Source organism: Neofelis nebulosa, chromosome 14 (genome assembly GCF_028018385.1).
Source record: "Neofelis nebulosa isolate mNeoNeb1 chromosome 14, mNeoNeb1.pri, whole genome shotgun sequence".
Lineage (NCBI taxonomy): Eukaryota > Metazoa > Chordata > Mammalia > Carnivora > Felidae > Neofelis > Neofelis nebulosa.
Window position 1 is genome coordinate 45,306,591 of NC_080795.1, and position 23,172 is coordinate 45,329,762.

The 23,172-nt window shown below is 36.9% G+C and overlaps 1 protein-coding gene across 14 annotated transcripts in view; it reads left to right on the plus strand.

The window, feature by feature from the left end:
* VPS13B (vacuolar protein sorting 13 homolog B) overlaps positions 1 to 23,172 on the plus strand; it is an 805,543-nt gene that overhangs the window by 104,990 nt on the left and 677,381 nt on the right. For all 14 annotated transcript variants that reach the window (XR_009253621.1, XM_058699594.1, XM_058699595.1 and 11 more), the window contains 3 exons: positions 11,387 to 11,578; positions 16,220 to 16,389; positions 19,335 to 19,529. Coding sequence is in view for 13 of the 14 variants with exons in the window: in XM_058699594.1 (XP_058555577.1) it covers positions 11,387 to 11,578; positions 16,220 to 16,389; positions 19,335 to 19,529 (557 nt within the window). In the remaining variant the exon portion in view is untranslated. The remainder of the gene's footprint in view (positions 1 to 11,386; positions 11,579 to 16,219; positions 16,390 to 19,334; positions 19,530 to 23,172) is intronic.

Consider the following 23,172-nt stretch of genomic DNA (forward strand, 5'->3'; position numbering starts at 1 on the left):
CTCATGACACACTCCTCCTTTCCTAGCATCCAGTTCATCAACACATTTTGTCAACATTCATCTACAAAAATCTATCTTCATTTACTTCTTGTAAACTCCACTGTTACCACTCTCATCCAATATGCTGTTTTCTTTAGATTTTAATCGCTTTTTTTACTGGCTTCCTGCTTCTCACTGTTTCAGATTGATTTAATTCTGTGCATAAAACCTTCACTCACTGCCTTTGCATTGCTTTATTTAAAGATAAATTTGTATTGTGTATCTGATTTTGATCTCGGAGGGTAGGATAGCCACTAAGGGAGATAGAAACAAGAAAGGATTTTTGTAGGAAAAAAAGGTTTTTTTTTCTTTTAATGTTTTATTTATTTTTGAGAGAGCACAAGTTGGGAAGGAGCAGAGAGAGGGGGACAGAGGACCTGCAGTGGGCTCTGTGCAGACAAGTGCAAGCCCCACGTGGGGCTTGAACTCAGGAACTGTGAGATCATGACCTGAGCCAAAGTTGGATGCCCAATCGACTGAGCCACCAGGTGCTTTGGTAAAGATGTGTTTTGAGTTACCTGTGGACATTGAGGCTAAGATGTTCAGTAGCCAATTGTGTATAGGAAAGGGCATCTCAGAAGTCTGTGTTCTAAGAACTTTATAAATTGCTATAGTGTTGGATTTACCAAATGTAAAATGGTAGGTTTCTGCTGGCTTAGAATGGAGTCTTATGCATGTGTTGTGGATCAGGTATCTTGTTAGGTGGAGTATCAAGTAGCTGTCCTTCAAGGAAGGAAACTGAGCACTGAAAATTTTATTTGTACATATACTGTGGAAACAGTTTATATTTGCTACAGTGCTTATATATGGTCTGTGTGAGAAACTGGTAGTTTTTTTAACTGTTAAACTTTTCATATTTTCCATTTCCATGAGTAGTATATACAATGTTATAAATATCTGAGTCCTTAACTTTTTAATTTATGTATTTTTGAGAGAGAAATCAGGGAAGGGTTAGAGAGGGAGACAGAGGTTTGCCTGGTTTAGCTCTGGGAGGCAGTGGTTTTTTATGAGAATGGCATGCTATTTATACCTAATTAAAACAAAAATTTTTTTAAATTAAAAAAAATTTTTTTTAATGTTTATTTTTGAGAGAGACAGAGACAGAATGTGAGTGGGTTAGGGGCAGAGAGAGAGGGAGACACAGAATCCAAAGCAGGCTCCAGGCTCTGAGCTGTCAGCACAGAGCCCAACGCAGGGCTTGAACTCACTAGCCGTGAGATCATGACCTGAGCCGAAGTCAGACGCTCAACTGACTGAGCCACCTAGGCTCCCTGAACAAAAATTTTTTTAATGTTATTTTTGAGAGAGAGAGAGAGAGAGAGTGCTAATGGGGGAGAGGCAGAGAGAGAGAGGGAGACAATCTGAAACAGGCTCTGTGCTGATAGCGCAGAGCCTGATGTGGGGCTCAAACTCATGAACCGTGAGATCATGACTTGAGCCAAAATCAAGAGTTGGTCACTTAACTGCCTGAGCCACTTGGGCGTCCCTTAGTCCTTAACTTTTTAAAAACAAACTATTAGATCATAACATACAAACATACATTTATGTACAGAATAGCAAAGAATTATAAAGGAAACCCCTGTGTATTCCCCACACCAAGCCAGGAAGTAGGACAGTGTCCGTATCCAATATGCATTCTGTATGTTCTTTTTTCTTTTTCTTTTTCTTTTTCTTTTTTTTTTATCACATTCTCCTCCCTGCCTCAGCAGAGGAAACTGCTGTTGTGAGATTTGTGGTAATTACTTCTTGTTTTTGGTCTCCTACTACACATCTACTTTCTCAGTTATGCAAACAGGGATGTTTTTTGATAAAATTTCACTGTTAATTTGTGAATGTCGCATGTACTTGAAAAATGTATTCATTTATTCAAATAATTTGTTTATTCCTTGCCTGCTTTTAGGTAACTCTGTTTATGTTTGTTTCTCATTGTGGTTTTATATTCATTTATAATACAGTGGTGGTGATGATGGTGATAATAGTAATGAATATTTATTAAATGGTTTTAAATGGAAGGTGCTATTTTGAGTGTTTCACGTGTATTAACTTATTTAGTCCTCATAATAACCCTAAAGGTAGATAACCTCATCTTCATTTTACAAGTGATGAAAACAGCCAGTCCTAGATAAGTTAAGTAACTTGGTCAAGATTATACACCTATTCTGTGGGATTTGAACCCAGCCAGTCAGACTGTACAGCCTGCATTCATAACTACTGTGTTCAGATTTTCTTCTTTCTTTGATTACTTGAAGCAAGAAATTTGTAGAGTGAACCTAAGAAAAGTATTTTGAATTCTCACAAGAGGTTAATATTAAACAGTTTAAAGAAATATTTTATCTAAAATGCTTGGTTTGGTGTCAGTTGACATTTATTTGTTTGTATAGTCCAAATTATCAAAAAAGTACCCTAAATTTAATCTAAGTATCTAAATGCACATTAAACCAATAATTTCACAACGTTTGTAGTGAATTCTGAAATTTTGAAGCTAGATTTGATTGGTGTGTTTAAATTCATGATAGTATTCTAATTAATGCAAGAAACTAGTATGCAGTACCAAAAAACTTACATTTATTTTTGTTGTGATAAATGATGTAGCAGTTAGTACTTTACCCACATTATGAAATGGCATATAAATAAAAATTCAGTTAATAAGTTTCCTGTGCTACTGCTTGATACTGATAAGCATCTTCTGACAGTTTTTTGTTATGCTGCCTGAAAGCACTCAGTGTTTTATAAACTAAATTGAAATATTTCTTCATATAACTGTTTGAATATTTGTTACTAGGACTAGTGCCTTTCTAGTTTTTTTTTTTTAACTTAGGAAGTTATTGCACATGTTTTTATGGACCTAAAATAAAAGATAGATGAAAATGTAACCTACAAAAGGAAAATTTTAGAGAACTATAAAATTGAAATACTTCCGTTACTGGATTGAGGGAAAGGATGAGAGAGAGGCATCATGGTTCATTGCCTATTTGAATCTGGATGTCTTGGGACAGTGTTGGTATTAATTGAAAGGAATGCTGGAATAGAAGGATTCTTGATTCCTGCATTATGTTGGGTAGGGATTAATTTTCTAGCTCATAGAGTAGAGCTAAAACAGACTCTTTTTTCCTTAAAGAAAAAAAAAGACTCCTAAGGTAGAAGTTACAAGCAAACTTAAATGAGAAGCAGTGGGTGAAGAAAGTAGGTGAATCTCTAGTGAAAGAGGACAATATGTGTGCATTGACAGTACAAATGCTTGGTGGAGTTGTTTTGATAGCTTGCAGAATAGGAAGAAGAATGGTTTTCTATCAGTAGGTATAAAAGTAAATATAGGAAGATAGGGGCAGTGTAGATGCTGTTGCTTCTAGCTGTCCTAGGGAGACTGGTAAATCCTTTCTTTTCATTGGGCTATGTGGATGTTGTGTTGACTCTTAATAAGAGTAGCCAAACATTCAGGGGGCTGGATTGACCCAAACATATTGAGTGTGGGTTCAGTAAATACCTTGCTGAAAGAAGTTCCGGAAGATGGCGGCGTAGGAGGACGCTGGGCTCACCGCGCGTCCTGCTGATCACTTAGATTCCACCTACACCTGCCTAAAGAACCCAGAAAACCGCCAGAGGATTAGCAGAACGGAGTCTCCGGAGCCAAGCGCAGACGAGAGGCCCACGGAAGAGGGTAGGAAGGGCGGCGAGGCGGTGCGCGCTCCACGGACTGGCGGGAGGGAGCCGGGGCGGAGGGGCGGCTCGCCGGCCAAGCAGAGCCCCTGAGTCGGGCTGGCAAAAGCGGAGGGGCCGGACGGACTGTGTTCCGACAGCAAGCGCGACTTAGCGTCTGGGAGGTCAGAAGTTAACAGCTCTGCTCAGAAAGCGGGAAGGCTGGAGGACAAAGGGAGGGAGAGCTGCTGAGCCCCCGGACGGCAGAGCTCAGCTTGGCGGGGAACAAAGGCGCTCGCCAGCGCCATCTCCCCCGCCCATCCCCCAGCCAAAATCCCAAAGAGAACCAGTTCCTGCCAGGGAACTTGCTCGCTCCGCGCAAACACCCAACTCTGTGCTTCTGCGGAGCCAAACCTCCGGCAGCGGATCTGACTCCCTCCCGCTGCCACAGGGCCCCTCCTGAAGTGGATCACCTAAGGAGAAGCGAGCTAAGCCTGCCCCTCCCGCCCCCGTGCACCTTGCCTACCCACCCCAGCTAATACGCCAGCTCCCCAGCACCACAAGCCTGGCAGTGTGCAAGTAGACCAGACGGGCCACACCACCCCACAGTGAATCCCGCCCCTAGGAGAGGGGAAGAGAAGGCACACACCAGTCTGACTGTGGCCCCAGCGGTGGGCTGGGGGCAGACATCAGGTCGGACTGCGGCCCCGCCCACCAACTCCAGTTATACACCACAGCACGGGGGAAGTGCCCTGCGGGTCCTCACCACTCCAGGGACTGTCCAAAATGACCAAACGGAAGAATTCCCCTCAGAAGAATCTCCAGGAAATAACAACAGCTAATGAACTGATCAAAAAGGATTTAAATAATATAACAGAAAGTGAATTTAGAATAATAGTCATAAAATTAATCGCTGGGCTTGAAAACAGTATACAGGACAGCAGAGAATCTCTTGCTACAGAGATCAAGGGACTAAGGAACAGTCACGAGGAGCTGAAAAACGCTTTAAACGAAATGCAAAACAAAATGGAAACCACCACGGCTCGGATTGAAGAGGCAGAGGAGAGAATAGGTGAACTAGAAGATAAAGTTATGGAGAAAGAGGAAGCTGAAAGAAAGAGAGATAAAAAAATCCAGGAGTATGAGGGGAAAATTAGAGAACTAAGTGATACACTAAAAAGAAATAATATACGCATAATTGGTATCCCAGAGGAGGAAGAGAGAGGGAAAGGTGCTGAAGGGGTACTTGAAGAAATTATAGCTGAGAACTTCCCTGAACTGGGGAAGGAAAAAGGCATTGAAATCCAAGAGGCACAGAGAACTCCCTTCAGACGTAACTTGAATCGATCTTCTGCACGACATATCATAGTGAAACTGGCAAAATACAAGGATAAAGAGAAAATTCTGAAAGCAGCAAGGGATAAACGTGCCCTCACATATAAAGGGAGACCTATAAGACTCGTGACTGATCTCTCCTTTGAAACTTGGCAGGCCAGAAAGGCTTGGCACGATATCTTCAGTGTGCTAAACAGAAAAAATATGCAGCCGAGAATCCTTTATCCAGCAAGTCTGTCATTTAGAATAGAAGGAGAGATAAAGGTCTTCCCAAACAAACAAAAACTGAAGGAATTTGTCACCACGAAGCCAGCCCTACAAGAGATCCTAAGGGGGATCCTGTGAGACAAAGTACCAGAGACATCGCTACAAGCATAAAACATACAGACATCACAATGACTCTAAACCCGTATCTTTCTATAATAACACTGAATGTAAATGGATTAAATGCGCCAACCAAAAGACATAGGGTATCAGAATGGATAAAAAAACAAGACCCATCTATTTGCTGTCTACAAGAGACTCATTTTAGATCTGAGGACACCTTTAGATTGAGAGTGAGGGGATGGAGAACTATTTATCATGCTACTGGAAGCCAAAAGAAAGCTGGAGTAGCCATACTTATATCAGACAAACTAGACTTTAAATTAAAGGCTGTAACAAGAGATGAAGAAGGGCATTATATAATAATTACAGGGTCTATCCATCAGGAAGAGCTAACAATTATAAATGTCTATGCGCCAAATACCGGAGCCCCCAGATATATAAAACAGTTACTCATAAACATAAGCAACCTTATTGATAAGAATGTGGTCATTGCAGGGGACTTTAACACACCACTTACAGAAATGGATAGATCATCTAGACACACAGTCAATAAAGAAACAAGGGCCCTGAATGATACATTGGATCAGATGGACTTGACAGATATATTTAGAACTCTGCATCCCAAAGCAACAGAATATACTTTCTTCTCGAGTGCACATGGAACATTCTCCAAGATAGATCATATACTGGGTCACAAAACAGCCCTTCATAAGTTTACAAGAATTGAAATTATACCATGCATACTTTCAGACCACAATGCTATGAAGCTTGAAATCAACCACAGGAAAAAGTCTGGAAAACCTCCAAAAGCATGGAGGTTAAAGAACACCCTACTAACGAATGAGTGGGTCAACCAGGCAATTAGAGAAGAAATTAAAAAATATATGGAAAGAAACGAAAATGAAAATACAACAATCCAAACGCTTTGGGACGCAGCGAAGGCAGTCCTGAGAGGGAAATACATTGCAATCCAGGCCTATCTCAAGAAACAAGAAAAATCCCAAATACAAAATCTAACAGCACACCTAAAGGAAATAGAAGCAGAACAGCAAAGGCAGCCTAAACCCAGCAGAAGAAGAGAAATCATAAAGATCAGAGCAGAAATAAACAATATAGAATCTAAAAAAACTGTAGAGCAGATCAACGAAACCAAGAGTTGGTTTTTTGAAAAAATAAACAAAATTGACAAACCTCTAGCCAGGCTTCTCAAAAAGAAAAGGGAGATGACCCAAATAGATAAAATCATGAATGAAAATGGAATGATTACAACCAATCCCTCAGAGATACAAACAATTATCAGGGAATACTATGAAAAATTATATGCCAACAAATTGGACAACCTTGAAGAAATGGACAAATTCCTAAACACCCACACTCTTCCAAAACTCAATCAGGAGGAAATAGAAAGCTTGAACAGACCCATAACCAGCGAAGAAATTGAATCGGTTATCAAAAATCTCCCAACAAATAAGAGTCCAGGACCAGATGGCTTCCCAGGGGAGTTCTACCAGACGTTTAAAGCAGAGATAATACCTATCCTTCTCAAGCTATTCCAAGAAATAGAAAGGGAAGGAAAACTTCCAGACTCATTCTATGAAGCCAGTATTACTTTGATTCCTAAACCAGACAGAGACCCAGTAAAAAAAGAGAACTACAGGCCAATATCCCTGATGAATATGGATGCAAAAATTCTCAATAAGATACTAGCAAATCGAATTCAACAGCATATAAAAAGAATTATTCACCATGATCAAGTGGGATTCATTCCTGGGATGCAGGGCTGGTTCAACATTCGCAAATCGATCAACGTGATACATCACATTAACAAAAAAAAAGAGAAGAACCATATGATCCTGTCAATCGATGCAGAAAAGGCCTTTGACAAAATCCAGCACCCTTTCTTAATAAAAACCCTTGAGAAAGTCGGGATAGAAGGAACATACTTAAAGATCATAAAAGCCATTTATGAAAAGCCCACAGCTAACATCATCCTCAATGGGGAAAAACTGAGAGCTTTTTCCCTGAGATCAGGAACACGACAGGGATGCCCACTCTCACCGCTGCTGTTTAATATAGTGCTGGAAGTTCTAGCATCAGCAATCAGACAACAAAAGGAAATCAAAGGCATCCAAATTGGCAAAGATGAAGTCAAGCTTTCGCTTTTTGCAGATGACGTGATATTATACATGGAAAATCCGATAGACTCCACCAAAAGTCTGCTAGAACTGATACATGAATTCAGCAAAGTTGCCGGATACAAAATCAATGTACAGAAATCAGTTGCATTCTTATACACTAACAATGAAGCAACAGAAAGACAAATAAAGAAACTGATCCCATTCACAATTGCACCAAGAAGCATAAAATACCTAGGAATAAATCTAACCAAAGATGTAAAAGATCTGTATGCTGAAAACTATAGAAAGCTTATGCAGGTAATTGAAGAAGATATAAAGAAATGGAAAGACATTCCCTGCTCATGGATTGGAAGAATAAATATTGTCAAAATGTCAATACTACCCAAAGCTATCTACACATTCAATGCAATCCCAATCAAAATTGCACCAGCATTCTTCTCGAAACTAGAACAAGCAATCCTAAAATTCATATGGAACTACAAAAGGCCCCGAATAGCCAAAGTAATTTTGAAGAAGAAGACCAAAGCAGGAGGCATCACAATCCCAGACTTTAGCCTCTACTACAAAGCTGTCATCATCAAGACAGCATGGTATTGGCATAAAAACAGACACATAGACCAATGGAATCGAATAGAAACCCCAGAACTAGACCCACAAACGTACGGCCAACTCATTTTTGACAAAGCAGGAAAGAACATCCAATGGAAAAAAGACAGTCTCTTTAACAAATGGTGCTGGGAGAACTGGACAGCAACATGCAGAAGGTTGAAACTAGACCACTTTCTCACACCATTCACAAAAATAAACTCAAAATGGATAAAGGACCTGAATGTGAGACAGGAAACCATCAAAACCTTAGAGGAGAAAGCAGGAAAAGACCTCTCTGACCTCAGCCGTAGCAATCTCTTACTCGGCACATCCCCAAAGGCAAGGGAATTAAAAGCAAAAGTGAATTACTGGGACCTTATGAAGATAAAAAGCTTCTGCACAGCAAAGGAAACAACCAACAAAACTAAAAGGCAACCAACGGAATGGGAAAAGATATTTGCAAATGACACATCGGACAAAGGGCTAGTATCCAAAATCTATAAAGAGCTCATCAAACTCCACACCCGAAAAACAAATAACCCAGTGAAGAAATGGGCAGAAAACATGAATAGACACTTCTTTAAAGAAGACATCCGGATGGCCAACAGGCACATGAAAAGATGTTCAACGTCGCTCCTCATCAGGGAAATACAAATCAAAACCACACTCAGATACCACCTCACGCCAGTCAGAGTGGCCAAAATGAAGAAATCAGGAGACTATAGATGCTGGAGAGGATGTGGAGAGACGGGAACCCTCTTGCACTGTTGGTGGGAATGCAAATTGGTGCAGCTGCTCTGGAAAGCAGTGTGGAGGTTCCTCAGAAAATTAAAAATAGACCTACCCTATGACCCAGCAATAGCACTGCTAGGAATTTATCCAAGGGATACAGGAGTACTGATGCATAGGGGCACTTGTACCCCAATGTTTATAGCAGCACTCTCAACAATCGCCAAATTATGGAAAGAGCCTAAATGTCCATCAACTGATGAATGGATAAAGAAATTGTGGTTTATATACACAATGGAATACTACGTGGCAATGAGAAAGAATGAAATATGGCCTTTTGTAGCAACGTGGATGGAACTGGAGAGTGTGATGCTAAGTGAAATAAGCCATACAGAGAAAGACAGATACCATATGGTTTCACTCTTATGTGGATCCTGAGAAACGTAACAGAAACCCATGGGGGAGGGGAAGGGAAAAAAAAAAAAAAAGAGGTTAGAGTGGGAGAGAGCCAAAGCATAAGAGACTGTTAAAAACTGAGAACAAACTGAGGGTTGATGGGGGGTGGGAGGGAGGGCAGGGTGGGGGATGGGTATTGAGGAGGGCACCTTTTGGGATGAGCACTGGGTGTTGTATGGAAACCAATTTGACAGTAAATTTCATATATTAAAAAAAAAAATAAATAAATAAAAAAAAATACCTTGCTGAAAAGATTTAGCAAAAAGCCTGTTGCAGTTTTACATTTCAGACAAGCCACTGGCATCTAAATTTAAACTGCCTTGGAATCAAGTTGTATTACCTGGAAAAAAAATAGATGCTTATGGGCTTTTATTACTTTAGAGACAATTTGATGACCAAAAAAAAGGGTCTTCTGATAATATTAAGTTCATTTAGGAAGCCTGATAGCCCTTATGGAACTCAACGCAGAACATTTTCTGTGATTTTGTATATTGTGATTTATAACCAAAATTTTTTTTGTTGTCTTCAAGTTACCCTTCCTAACAGGTTTGCCTGGCTTAGCTCTGGAAGGCAGTGATTCTTTATGTGAATGGCATGTTATTTATTCCTAATTAAAAAAAATTTTTTTAATGTTTATTTTTGAGAGAAATGTTTAATATTTAACTTTGAGAGTGCTAATGGGGGAGGAGCAAAGAGAGAGACAGAATCTGAAACAGGCTCTGAGCTGTCAGCGCAAAGCCTGATGTGGGGCTTGAATCCATTAATGTGTGAGATCATGATCTTAGCTGAATTGGATGTTCAACTGATTGAGCCATCCTGGTGCCCTTCTACCTAATTTCTAATGTGACTCAGTATTATTTGTCTATATGTATTTATATTTTTATTATGTATATATATATATTATATATGCGTATCATGTGTAAGATTAACTTTGTATGTTTTATTTGATTTAGTTAAGTCTGTGTGTGGTCCACCTTAATATATGAATAATTTTTTCTTTTTTGTCTGTGGCACTGAGACTAAAGATTGAACTGAACTCCTTTGTTTAAAATTACAGAAATGTATTCTTGAAAAAGTTATTGGAAGGCGTAGATACATAACTTTTGTGTTTAATAGGGCCTTTCTAGATTCTAAAGGTATTAGTGCTGGGAAGCCTTACTTTCCTATTTTTGTTTGAATAAACTAAGAATGGCTTAAGAATTATAAATTACTGGGTGGCTGGTGGTTAAGCGTCTGGCTTTGGCTCAGGTCGTGATCTCATGGTTTATGGGTTGGAGCCCTGCATCAGGGTCTGTGTCAGCATCACAGCTTAGAGCCTGGAGGCTCCTTTGGATTCTGTATCTCCTTCTCTCTTTGCCCCTCCCCGCTTGTGCTCTTTCTCTCTCTCGCTCTCTCAGAAATAAACATTAAAAAAAAATAAAAAAAAGATTTATAAATTACCATATGTTGTCACTTATAACAGATGGTTTATGTATAAAAACTGAATCTCTAGTATAAGGAGTGTGCATGGTAAGGAGAAATACTTGTAGGTAGAGCCAAGATTTTTCTTAGAAGATAGCCTCTGGTTCCTCCTCAATATATGGGGAGATAAGGGATTGAAGAACTTGGGTTCTGCACTATGAATCATGCCCATAATAATTTTATTCTGGAAAAAGTTTAAAGCAGGTAGTACCTCTAGTTCACTTCCATGGTCAACTATACAACTCTCACAGTACCTTGTGAACATGTAATTGTAAACAATCTATTTTTCAGTGAAACTTCCAAAAGAGTAAAATGCAACTTCCTTTGCTCATGTTTTCCAGTCAACGTAATAGTATTGTGTATAGAATTATTGGATATTAGCCAGTTAGATTTTAGAGAATAGTTTTCTAAGAATGATTGTTCGAGTTTTATAGCACTTCTTGTAATATTAAATAGATTACAGGGATAGTTTTTATCTGAATCAATTTTTTTTTTGATGGTAATACTGTCCCATCAGTATGGAGAAAAATATATATGGTCAGTGTTCCATGTATTCAGCCAATGAAGAATTGGTTTTAAGGCATTAAGCTATAAGCTAAAAAGATAAGAAAAGAGTAATATTTAAATTGGTATATCTGATTGCTTAAAATATTGATGTAAGATTTGGCTTTTTATAGGTTCTGCAAATCAACAAGACTTTTCTTCAGGGAAAAGTGAAGATATGGGAGTAGTTCAGGAGAAGTCTACCAAAAGCCTTGTTATAGGTCCTGTAGACTTTCGTTTGGATAGCAGTGCAGTACATCGAATTTTGAAAATGATTGTTTGTGCATTGGAACATGAATATGAACCGTACAGTGGACTAAAACCAGGTTGGTTTTTGGCTTAATTTTAAATCTCCTGGTTGTTGGTTTGAATGATTTTATAATCCAATTTGTTCTATTTTTGCTAAATTACACTTTTTAGGTAGTTTGCCTATTTGATTTTCATGGTTTTAGTTAATTTAAAGAATATACATGTGTGTAGAAGTTATGGGAGAGGTCAAGATTTAGAAATTGTATAAGTACTTTATTTGCCAGTATTTGTCAGTATTTCATTGCCACACCTTTTTGGTACTCTTTCCAGTATATGTTCCTGAAATATAATTTTCTTCCCTTAATTGGATTCTAAGGAACAGACATGAAGATGGACTCTAAATGTACAAATTTAGCATTTAAGGAGACTGAGGTCTTATTGGTAAAAAAGAATTTGCTGTACACCTAATTTCTTCTACATGGCATGAAGGTATCATAGTTTCCTAAAATACAGCACTCGAGAGTAGGACATAATAGCATAGTAAAGGACCTTTGTGGGGTTAGACTATGGTTTGAATTCTGACTCCTTCTTACTACCTTAGGGAATTTAAGGAACATTACTGATTTTCCATTTCTCTGTCTTTCTAATGAGTTTAATTAAATTATTGTGACAGAGCTGGATAAATTGTTTCCCCAATATCCATTATCCTCCTATTTTTTTTTTTTTTTTTTAAATTTTTTTTTTCAACGTTTTTTATTTATTTTTGGGACAGAGAGAGACAGAGCATGAACGGGGGAGGGGAAGAGAGAGAGGGAGACACAGAATCGGAAACAGGCTCCAGGCTCCGAGCCATCAGCCCAGAGCCTGACGCGGGGCTCGAACTCACGGACCGCGAGATCGTGACCTGGCTGAAGTCGGACGCTTAACCGACTGCGCCACCCAGGCGCCCCTTTTATCCTCCTATTTTATGGTAAAAGAAGTTTCTATGATAGAAATTTTTATGATAAAAATAAAGATGATATATCCATATATCCCAAGTATAGTCCTATGCCTCAAGGTTCTGGCTACCAGGATAGGAGCAGAAGTTTATGTGAGTTTTTGGGCCATGACTTTAAAAGGAAAAGTGCAAGCCTGCCTTTTTTCCTTTACCCCTTCCTTCTGGCTGGAAAAAATTAAAATGGCAGGAGCTGGAGCTGCTAGCTTAGACCCTGAGATGAAAGCTGCATTCTGGGATGACAGAACAAGGTGGGATCAACCTAGGTCTTTGGTAGCATGGTATCACTATGTCAACTCTTGGTCCCTTAGACTCAGATTGTTGTGTTAAAGAAATAAACTTTTGCTGTTGTTCGAACTTCTTTATTTGACTTTTGTCATTGCAATTTACTGTTATTCTAAATGTTACACTAATAGGACCAACTTTTAAAGTTTAGTGCATGTAATAGCATATAACACAGTGCCTAGTGCATAGTTAAGTGCTTGACATGTTTATGCATTCATTTTTGCACTTTGCTTGAATGCTTACTCCATTACAGGCACTCTTAGAAGTGTTAGGATAGTATGTATAGAATGGCTAAAATAAAAAACAGTGATAGTACTGGGAGATGTCAGGGAGAATGTGAAGAAACTGGATCACACATTCATCCCTGATGGGAATTTATAATATAGAACCACTTCTAAAAACAGTTTGGCAGTTTCTTTTAAAAACTAAACTACCGTATAGCCTAGCAGCTGTACTCTTGGGCATTTATCCCAGAGAAATGAAAACTTAGGTTTGCATAAAAATTAGTACATAATTTGTTTTTCTCATGTAAAAGTCCAAGCTGGTAGGTGCTCTAGTGGATTAGGGTAACTGTTCCAGGAGGTTGTCTTAGACCCAGAATTCCTTTTGTCTTGTTATTCTACCATTCTCTGAGACATGTCTCCTCTATATGGTAAGTGTTGGCCCACCATTACAATATTGAATTTGAATCAACAGGAAAGGGGGAACAAGAGAAAATGGTAGGTATGTAGTTTCATTTCGTAATATGGCTCTGTCACCCATTGACCAAAACTTAGTAACACGTCCCTATAGCTAACGGCAGGAGAGGCTGGAAAGTATAGTTTCTGGGAGTTTCAATACTAAAGTTCAGAGGGTTTTGTTGCTAAAAGAAAGGTTGTAATTAGCAGTTTCTTCTACAGCGGAATTATGCCCTACACACATACAGACACACACACACGTATATATAACATGAATTTTTATCTGAAGCCGTTTATCATCTCAAAAACATGATTGTGTGTGTGTGTGTGTGTGTATGCACAAATTGAAATTGTTTCACACTTTTGGATATTTCTGTCAAAACACGAAAACCTCTCTTACTATTGGTATAAATGTATAGAAATGAAAAAAATAGAAAGAGAATAGTAAGAGAATAGTAAGAAACAGTTTTCTTTGTAAAAAAAAAAAGTGGTTTAAATGGTGCTTGTCATAGAATTTAGAATATAGAGTAATCATCTTTCCTGTATTTTAGCAAATTGTTACACTTACAAGTTTGGATTAGATTCCTGTACACTTTCAATGCTGTGAACACCTCTGAGAGTTCCTTTAATGGGAAGTGTTTTGCTTGGGGTATCTTCTGGGACATCTTCAGATACCTGCATTCTTTTTATCACAACCGCTTTCTTCATCAACATCAGTTTGTCTTCACTAAGTTCCCCTAGCTACATAGCAAGAGTCTTTCCAATGATATGCTGTTGATATTCCCACAGTCACCTGTTTCTTCCCTAACTCCTTGTATGTTACCAGTATGTTTCTTTGCTGCACTTTCATCTTTGATTGGCAGTTCTGTTTAAATTACACATTTTTGCAAAATGTCACGTAGGTTTATCACTGGTAAACAAGGAGGCAATACAACTACATGCTTTGCTGTCTATACATAGTTAAATAGCAGGTATGAGATACCAGTAACCAAACCTGACAGACTTTGAAAGAAGTGACATGATTGATCACTGATCATGATGCACATTTTTTCTTTATGTTATGATTTATGGAAAGAAGAACTAGTAGTAAGTCTTGTACTTTAGTTATTATACTGTGGTAACTGTATATACTGATAATATACAGTATTATACTGTGGAACTATTTTTTGGGGGGGGGAACTGGCATTTTTAACTAAAACAAGATAACAAATTCATTCATACATGTCAGAACTGTGCAAAGTAAGAGCTACTTGATATGAGTGCATATGTATTTAATCTTAAGTACTTAATTCTCCATTTTTAAACTATTGTGTAGGGGTATAGTTCTGTGAATTTTGCAGACTTAACCACATTTGTGTAACTGTTCAAGAAATGGTGACTTAACAGCACTTCAGAAGTCCCCTTTGTGCTCTCCTCTGGTTACTCCTCTGACCCCAAGGGAAACCATTCTCTTTACTTCTAACATGGATTTAGTTATTTTGCTTATTTTATAATTCATGTAAATGGAATCACACAGTATGTATCTTTTGTCACTGGCTTGAGCTTAAATTATGAGATTCATTTCATTGTTATATAGTATCCCTTTATATGAATATACTATAACTTAATTATCCATTATGTTGGTGAGTAGTTTCTAGTTTTTGGTTATTATGATAGTGATGCCACAAACATTCTAGTACATGCCTTTTGGTAAATGTGTACTTTTGGGCATGGAAGAGTGGAATCACTTAGGTAAAAGGATTGCATATGTTCACTTTTAGAAGATAATTCCAAACTGTTTTCCCAAGTGGTTAAACCACTTTATGCTCTTATCAGCGGTTTGAAGAGTTTTAATTGCTCTTGACTGGGGGCTGGCAAACTATGACTTACTGCCTCTTTTTGTGCAACAGATGAGCTGATAATGGATTTTGTGTTTTAAATGGTTGGAAAAAAAAAAGAATTACACTTTATGACGCATGAACTCTATGTGAAATTTAATATTCAGTTTCTATAGGTAAAGTTTTATTAAGACATAATCATGCTCATTCAGTTATGTATTGTCTGTGGCTGCTTTTGTGCTACAGTGGCAGAGTTGAGTAGTTGTGACACACTATATGGCCCACAAACATAAAATATTTGCTATGTGGCTATGTAAAAAGTTTGCTGCATGCTTGCCAGCACTTAGTAGTAGTCTTTTTCATTTTAACCATTCTAATGGGTCTGCAATGCTATTACATTTGCATTTATCTGATAACTGATGATATTATCTAGCTTTTGATAGAATTTTTATCCATTTGGATATATTATCTTTTGCTTGTTCAGATGTTTTTTTCACCTATTTTTCTATTGAATTGTTCATTAATGATTTTTATGTGGTTTTGCATTAAACATTTTTTAGTATGCTCTGAGTCCTTTGATAGTATGCTCTAAGTCCATCTATCTATCTACAGCAAATATCTTCTCCCTGTTTGTGGCTTGCTTTTGCATTATCTTAATGGTGTTTTAATGAACAGAAGCTGTTATTCTTTTAACAAAAGAGATTAAAAATTTCTTTAAAATATTAAAAATATCTTAAAATAAAATATGTAAATTTTTATATAGTAAAGACATAAATTTATATTCTATAGTAATGTAACTTGTATTTGTTAAAGTTAACGTTATTTTTCAACTGTTTCATTGTTGTAAAGAAAAATACAATTTGACCTTAAAATTTGGGAACCAGTTAATCATTTAAAAAATTATTTAAAACAATTTTTTATTATATTTGTATTATTTCATTTTAGATATTAAGGATCAAAATGAAACCACGCTGAATCCTGAAGAAGTGGCATCTTTGGAGGAATATATTCCTACCCGACATACAAGTATTACTCTCCTCAAATGTACCTGTACTATTTTCATGGCTGAATTCAACTTGTTGGATCATTTGTTGCCTGTCATTATGGGAGAAAAGGTATATTTTGGAGTTTACTACTTTTTTCCTCATATATGCATATTTGTAGGTCCTATGCTATTGTAAGGAAGGTGATTGAGTAAAAGAATATGTGCTTATATACTTATCCATGGTGATGTTAAAGCAATGTAACTATGATTGTTAATTCTTAGAAAGTTGTGTGTGTGTATGTGTATATGCATATATATGCATATTTTTAAATCTCAAGGTAAGGCTGTATAAAGAAATGTTGAAGAGCATGGGTCTAGAGGTCAGTCCATATACAAACTATGACACCTTGCTTTTATTTCTAAACTTATTTCTGAAAAACAACAAAAAAAACCATTTTTCAGGTGGGCTGACAGATTCAGCTAGCTAGTAAAGAAGCAACAAGCCTAGGTAGATTCAGATGGTTTATTATTTACATATAGACAGCAAAAACAAATCATTAATGGTGTCAGCTTGCCGTGTCCCTTTCAGGACGACCTTGAAACCAGAGGGCCAAAATGACATGCAGCACACATGGTAGGGTACCCTGTTGTCAAGAGTTCAATTCCACACTTCATCTAAGCAGTTGTATAGCTACAGCTGTACCCTGAGAGGGGTAAGTGGAAACTCTGTGTCTCACCTGAATGAGGGATGCTACTAGCAGTCTCCCTCAAGAGAAGAAGGTGAGAAGTGGTTTTTTAGAAGATCTTTGCAAGACTGGACCAGTTGATTGGGTGCCCCCACTGTGGCTCAGGTGATGATCTCACAGTCCGTGGGCTTGAGCCTCGCGTCGGGCTATGCTGACAGCCCAGAGCCTGGAGCCTGCTTCAGATTTTGTGCCTGTCTTTCTCTGCCCCTCCCCTGCTCATGGTCTGTCTCTCTCAAAATTGAATAAACATTAGAAAAAATAAAAAAATTCTTTGCAAGACCACCTATCTTCTCATGGTCTGAGAGTCATGGGATGTTCTACCAAGGCTTAGGTCTGCTGTGGTTGCATCTTGCCTTTGTGTGGTCTACGTAGATTTGTGGAAGATTGTCAGGGTGGCACAGAGGTATTCCCTTACAGTACCTAGCTCTTAGAATTATTTTTAATAATAAATGAGATAATGCACATGAATGATTTTGCACATATTAAGAACACAATAGTAATTACTATTGTTGTTGTCAGTGAGGACTTCCTGGATGATTAATATTTGTTTTAGGCCATACACAATGTATTGCTTTCTGCATTTGCCATATACATAATAAGCTGTTATTTGTTATTTTTATTCTTTTGGCTATATTTCTTTTGATATCTACATAATGATAATGATAGAAGGAAAAAGTATCCTAACTTTGAGAAGAATTTGTGGAAGTATGACAGGAAGTCAGTTGCCTATGATACAGTAGTTTCATTTTGTGTATCTGTGCCCTGTCATCCACTGGCAGTTGTATTGCTGGGTAAAGAGATTGTCTGGGGAAAATGTCAATGGAGAAAAAGTGTATTGATACTAGACATGAACTTCAAAACAACTATGGTTAATGAGTTCAAGAAAGAGACAAAAAGGTAGAAGGTTTCAGAAGAGACCTCGATCCATAAAAAAAGAATCACACATTCTGGCACTGAAAACTATAGCACAAGTTAGAAATAATGGGATGGAAAAAGATGTACTTAAGACCAAGAAACATTTTTAGAAATGGTTATTTCATAATAAGTGTTAACGTCAAGAATAGAACAACGTAGATAATTCTTATAGATGGTATGTTGAATGAAAGCAGGCAGTAATAAGTATGTACTGTGTGATTCTGTAAAGTTCAAGAATAGGTAAAACTAATCTGTGGTGATTGTAATGAGAGTGAGTATTGGCTACCTCTGGTGGCGATCCAATATGTTGCCTGGGAAGGGATATAGGAGAGCCTTCTAGAATGCTTGAAATGGGTGGTGGTTACAGATGTAAAATTTTGTTGAGCTCTTCACTTAATGTTTGTATGCTTTACCATATGTTATACCTCAGTAATCCAAAATAAAATCACTTGAAAAAGTAATTTCTTAATAAGTGTCATTTAAAAATTACTAATAGTCAGAAAAGCATGTTCAACCATGTTCAACTTAGTCACTTTTAGGCACAGTGTTTGTGAGTAATGGCACTGTTGGCTTTTTGGAGTTGATAAGTATTGCATTAGCATTTACCATCTTTAGCCAGTGCCTGCTAAATCCTAGTATTGCTCCCCAATTATTGTGACAATGAAAGACAGGCAAAACTGTGAAGCCACTCTTGCCACACGTATTTTCATGTACGTCTGGATGGAAGGTCATACTGTACCTCTTTGAGAATGACAGTATGGCATTTTAGGGGACTAAGTTATTTCTAAGACCCAAAGGGGTTGCTTGCTAATCAGGGTTCATACTCTGGACATCTTGCAACCTACCTGCATTTATTTGGAAGCTTGGAAAGGTTCTGTAACACTGAAAGTACCAAGACTAATGCAAAATTCTTAGGATTTTATGAGCCTTTAGCATGTTATTTTTAGTAGATATGGATCAGGGATTTTTCCATCCTGCAAATTTTACTTCTTGTGTGAGTAGTCTTATTGGTTTCTTAGTCATCTAAATATGAATAAAGGATAAGAAGACAAATGGTGGCTGGCTCTGAGATACCTAGGACAATATTTAGGAATGGTCGAGCATAGGAAAATACCTTTAAATGTGTTGAAGCACACATAGTGAACTCTTCCAGTTGATTGAAAAATAAAAAGTTTAGCTAAATGGTTAGTAATAATTTTACAATAAATACACATTTTTTGAAATCTAGGACGTACTTAAAAATATGTAGAAGATGTTTATATTTGGTTATGGTAAAAGAGTCCCACAGAAAGTCATCATTTTGTAGATTGATTTGATAACATTGCAAAAAATGCTAGTCTGAGACTTATATAGAGGGGATTGCATGCCAATCACTGTTTTCCTGAAATATAAATTGAACTCTGTTATTTTCTAGAACTCAAGTAACTTCATGAATACTACAAACTTCCAGTCTCTTCGGCCTTTGCCATCCATTCAGATACTGGTGGATAAAATTAATCTGGAACATTCTGTGCCAATGTATGCTGAACAGTTGGTGCATGTGGTCAGCAATCTTACTCAGCCATCTGATAATTTGCTTCATTATTGCTATGCACACTGCTACCTTAAGGTAAGAAAAGTGAATTTTGTTTATTAGTACCTCTTTGGCTCTCGGAGAATTAATTAAATAGCTTTTTTCCTGGAGTTGTAACTTCAGAGTTAGTATCCCATAAGATGAGATTTAAATGATATATAATAGATATTCATTATTCAACATAATTAAATAAAAGTGTACGTCTTTTGAAGTTACTTCTTCATTTATTTGGGATTAATAGCTTGATGTTTATAAGATAATGTTAATTATGATTTTTGAAGATTTTGTATGTCACCGATGGTAATTATTAGTGTGAAGGACCACTTAGTTTATAGGGATTTTTTTTTTTAATTTTTTTATATTTATTTATTTGTTTTGAGAGAGAGACAGAGCACAAGTAGGGGAGGGGCAGAGAGAGGAGACACAGAATCTGAAGCAGGCTCCAGGCTCCGAGCTGTCAGCACAGAGCCTGACTTGAGTCTCGAACTCACAAACTGTGAGATCACAACCTGAGCCGGATGCTTAACCAACTGAGCCACCCAGGCACCCCATTTTATAGGTATGTTTTAAAAAACTTATGATTTCTTTGAGGGGAGCATTTTTGTGAGATAATGCTTTATAAAGGATTAGCACATTTGTTTTTTTTAGTTACTTTCCTCTTACTGAATTGATGTTAATTTCTTGACACAAAAGGAGAACCTTTAATGGTTTAAATCAAATTACAGAAATTATTGGGAGGCATAATGCATAAATAATGCATTCCAGTATAGGTACATAAATAAACCCAAATGTTGAGTAATAAGTAGTTTTGCTAAGCAAACACAGATGTATAGTTTAAGTAGAGACAACATATATCTAATCAAATTCTTTTATGGACTAAAGCAAACTATACAAACTTGAATTCAAGCATAAGTACTAGATGCACTAAATTTCATGTAAAGGACTCCAAAATTAGAGAACTCCAAAAGCATATTCCTGATTTTATTGGTTTATGCTTTATTGTTCCATGTTTCAAAGTTTTAAAATATTTACATATTTGTAGGGCATAAAGAAACCAATATAAATGTAACAGTTTTAGATCACCTCTAGTTTAAGATGTTGAAATTTGTTTTCAAACCATGTAGAGTAGAATGATGTGATTTCCTAGAAGTCCATGTGAAGCCCATTTTTAAGAAGATGGTGGCGACTCTACTCCCTTGATGAGAGTGACCCTCTTTCAAAGGGGTGTGGACACAGGAAAGTGTGATTCACAGGAGCCATTATTGGAATTATTTATCACAGTGTTTTATGTCATGTGGAGAGTAGCAGAAAGTATTTTTGAAAGCTAGATATATAGGTAATATTTTATATTTGTGCTTTTTTTTTTCATTCTTGTAATTCACTGAAGTGTATTTTTCCAAATATTTTTATGACTTGAATACCAGATTATAATGTTCAGAATATTTGCCTTGTTTTGTTGAAACAGGACTAATTTTAGGCAGTTCACTAACCTTTCCAAGGTATTCTGCTTACGTAGGGGTCATCAGTTTGGTAAATATTAAGTTCTTTACATAGTGCAGACACTCAGCATTAAAGATGAATAAGGCATGTCCCATCCTTTAGGAGAATGGTCACCAAAGCCAATGGTCACCAATGTGGTTGTCCTCCATACTGACATAAAAGTTACTGGGATTGTTGTTTACTACTACTGTTGTTAATAAGTTGAAAGCTCACTTAATTCTAGTATAATCTAGATAAATTTATGTTTTGGGAAAAGGTCTTTTGCTTTTACACATAAAAGTTGTCTTTTATATTTTGGTTAATTTGACTAGAGCTATCTATAATGGGTAAGTTAAGTATTCCAGGAAGTTTGTTGTTGGGCAGAGCAAGAATATTATATGTAGAAAAACTTGTCATTGACATTAAGAATATTGAATACTTTAAAATATAAACCCTTGAGTCTTGAATATGTTATTGTATTTTGGGTGCTTGTTCGGTGGCCTGGTACATTTTTAAATGTTCAGGATTTGGTATAGAGAGTTTTAGTTTTTATTTGGACTGTTTGGAACTGACTCAAAATACTGATTTGTTGTAAAGTTTATAGCAGTTCATGTTACTTGGCATAATTACTATAACCTTTGAGAAGGTTTCCAAAGATAAATTTTCCTATTATAGTGCTAAAATATTATAGTAGAGGTTTTAAATCTTTTTTTTCATGTGTGTGGCATTTTAGGCCTTAAGTAATTTTCAGTTAAATACTTAAATGCTCAAGTTTTACTTTTGTATACCTAAATTTAACTATAGTGACTGTGGTGAAATGGTGTGTAGCATCAATTTAATGTAATTAAATTTATTTTTATTTTTTTCTTAAAATTTTTTTAAATGTTTATTTAAAATATTTTTGAGAGAGACAGACTGTGACAGAGGAAAGGCAGAGAGAGAGGGAGACACAGAATCCTAAGCAGGCTCTAGGCTCTGAGCTGTCAGCACAGAGTGCTAGGGCTCAAACCCATGAACTGTGAGATCATGTCTTAAGCTGAAGTCAGTCACTTAACTGACTGAGCCACCCAGGTGCCCCTATAATTAAATTTTTTAATTGGGAGAGTTTGCATGGAGTGTGAAGAAAACTCGCAGATTGAACTTACTTTTGTATGTCTTATCAAGTCCTCTCTGTTTAATTGCTAAACCCATCCTTTAAATGTGTGTGTGTGTGTGTGTGTGTGTGTGTGTGTGTGTGTTTGTGTGTAGCATCAAGTAGCAAGGACATTGCAAAGCATCTGATGATTGAAACATGAAGAAAGTAACTTCATGAAAACACCCTATAAACTACAATAATATATAAATTTTAGGCCTTGTTACTCATAAGGATCAGCTATGGCAGATGTTTCAGAGAGATCAAAGAAATTATAGTAGAATCAAAACCCTTGGAGTTTGTAGATTTGGTAATTTTCAACCTCAACAAAATAGTATTCTCTGGGGGTTTGGAGAAATGGTGCTTTTATACATGTCTGGTAAGTGTATAAATTGGTATCATTTTGGAGAGTACTTCTGCAGGATCTAATTTGAAAAAAATCTGCCTCATACCCATCCATTCCAATTTTCAATGTCTATCCTAAAGCAAGGGTCAGCAAACTTTTCTTTAAAAGATCAGACAGTAACTATTTTAGACTTTGGGGACCAAGATACAAAATTTAGTATCTTATATAATACTTAAATAATAAGAGAACAAATTTCCACAGATTTTGAGTTGATGAAAGTAAAAATGTTTTAGTGTACACTTTTTTCATAATACAGTTTTACTAATGAGAAGAATGGAATTCTTTTTCTTGGGGTAACATTTCACCTCATTGGGGTTCCCACTTAGTGTTCCCTGTCACCAAATGGATTATGAATGTTTGTATGTAAAAATTATTCATAGCTTGTAGGCAGTACAAAAACAGGCATTGGGTGAAATTTGACTTGTGGTTTGCTGACCCCTGCCCCAGAGAAATTTTTGCATATGGAAATATACACAACTGGAGGTCTGGATATGCTCACAGGGATAGCTCTCTCCAGTGTAATTTTTGGCGGGAATCCTACGAAGCGTAATGGTATACATAGGTATGGCACCATATATGTAAATGAAGAAAACAAAATAATGCTAAAGATTGTTCTCAGATATATGAAGTATAACAAGTAGATAAAGGTATAACAAACAAGT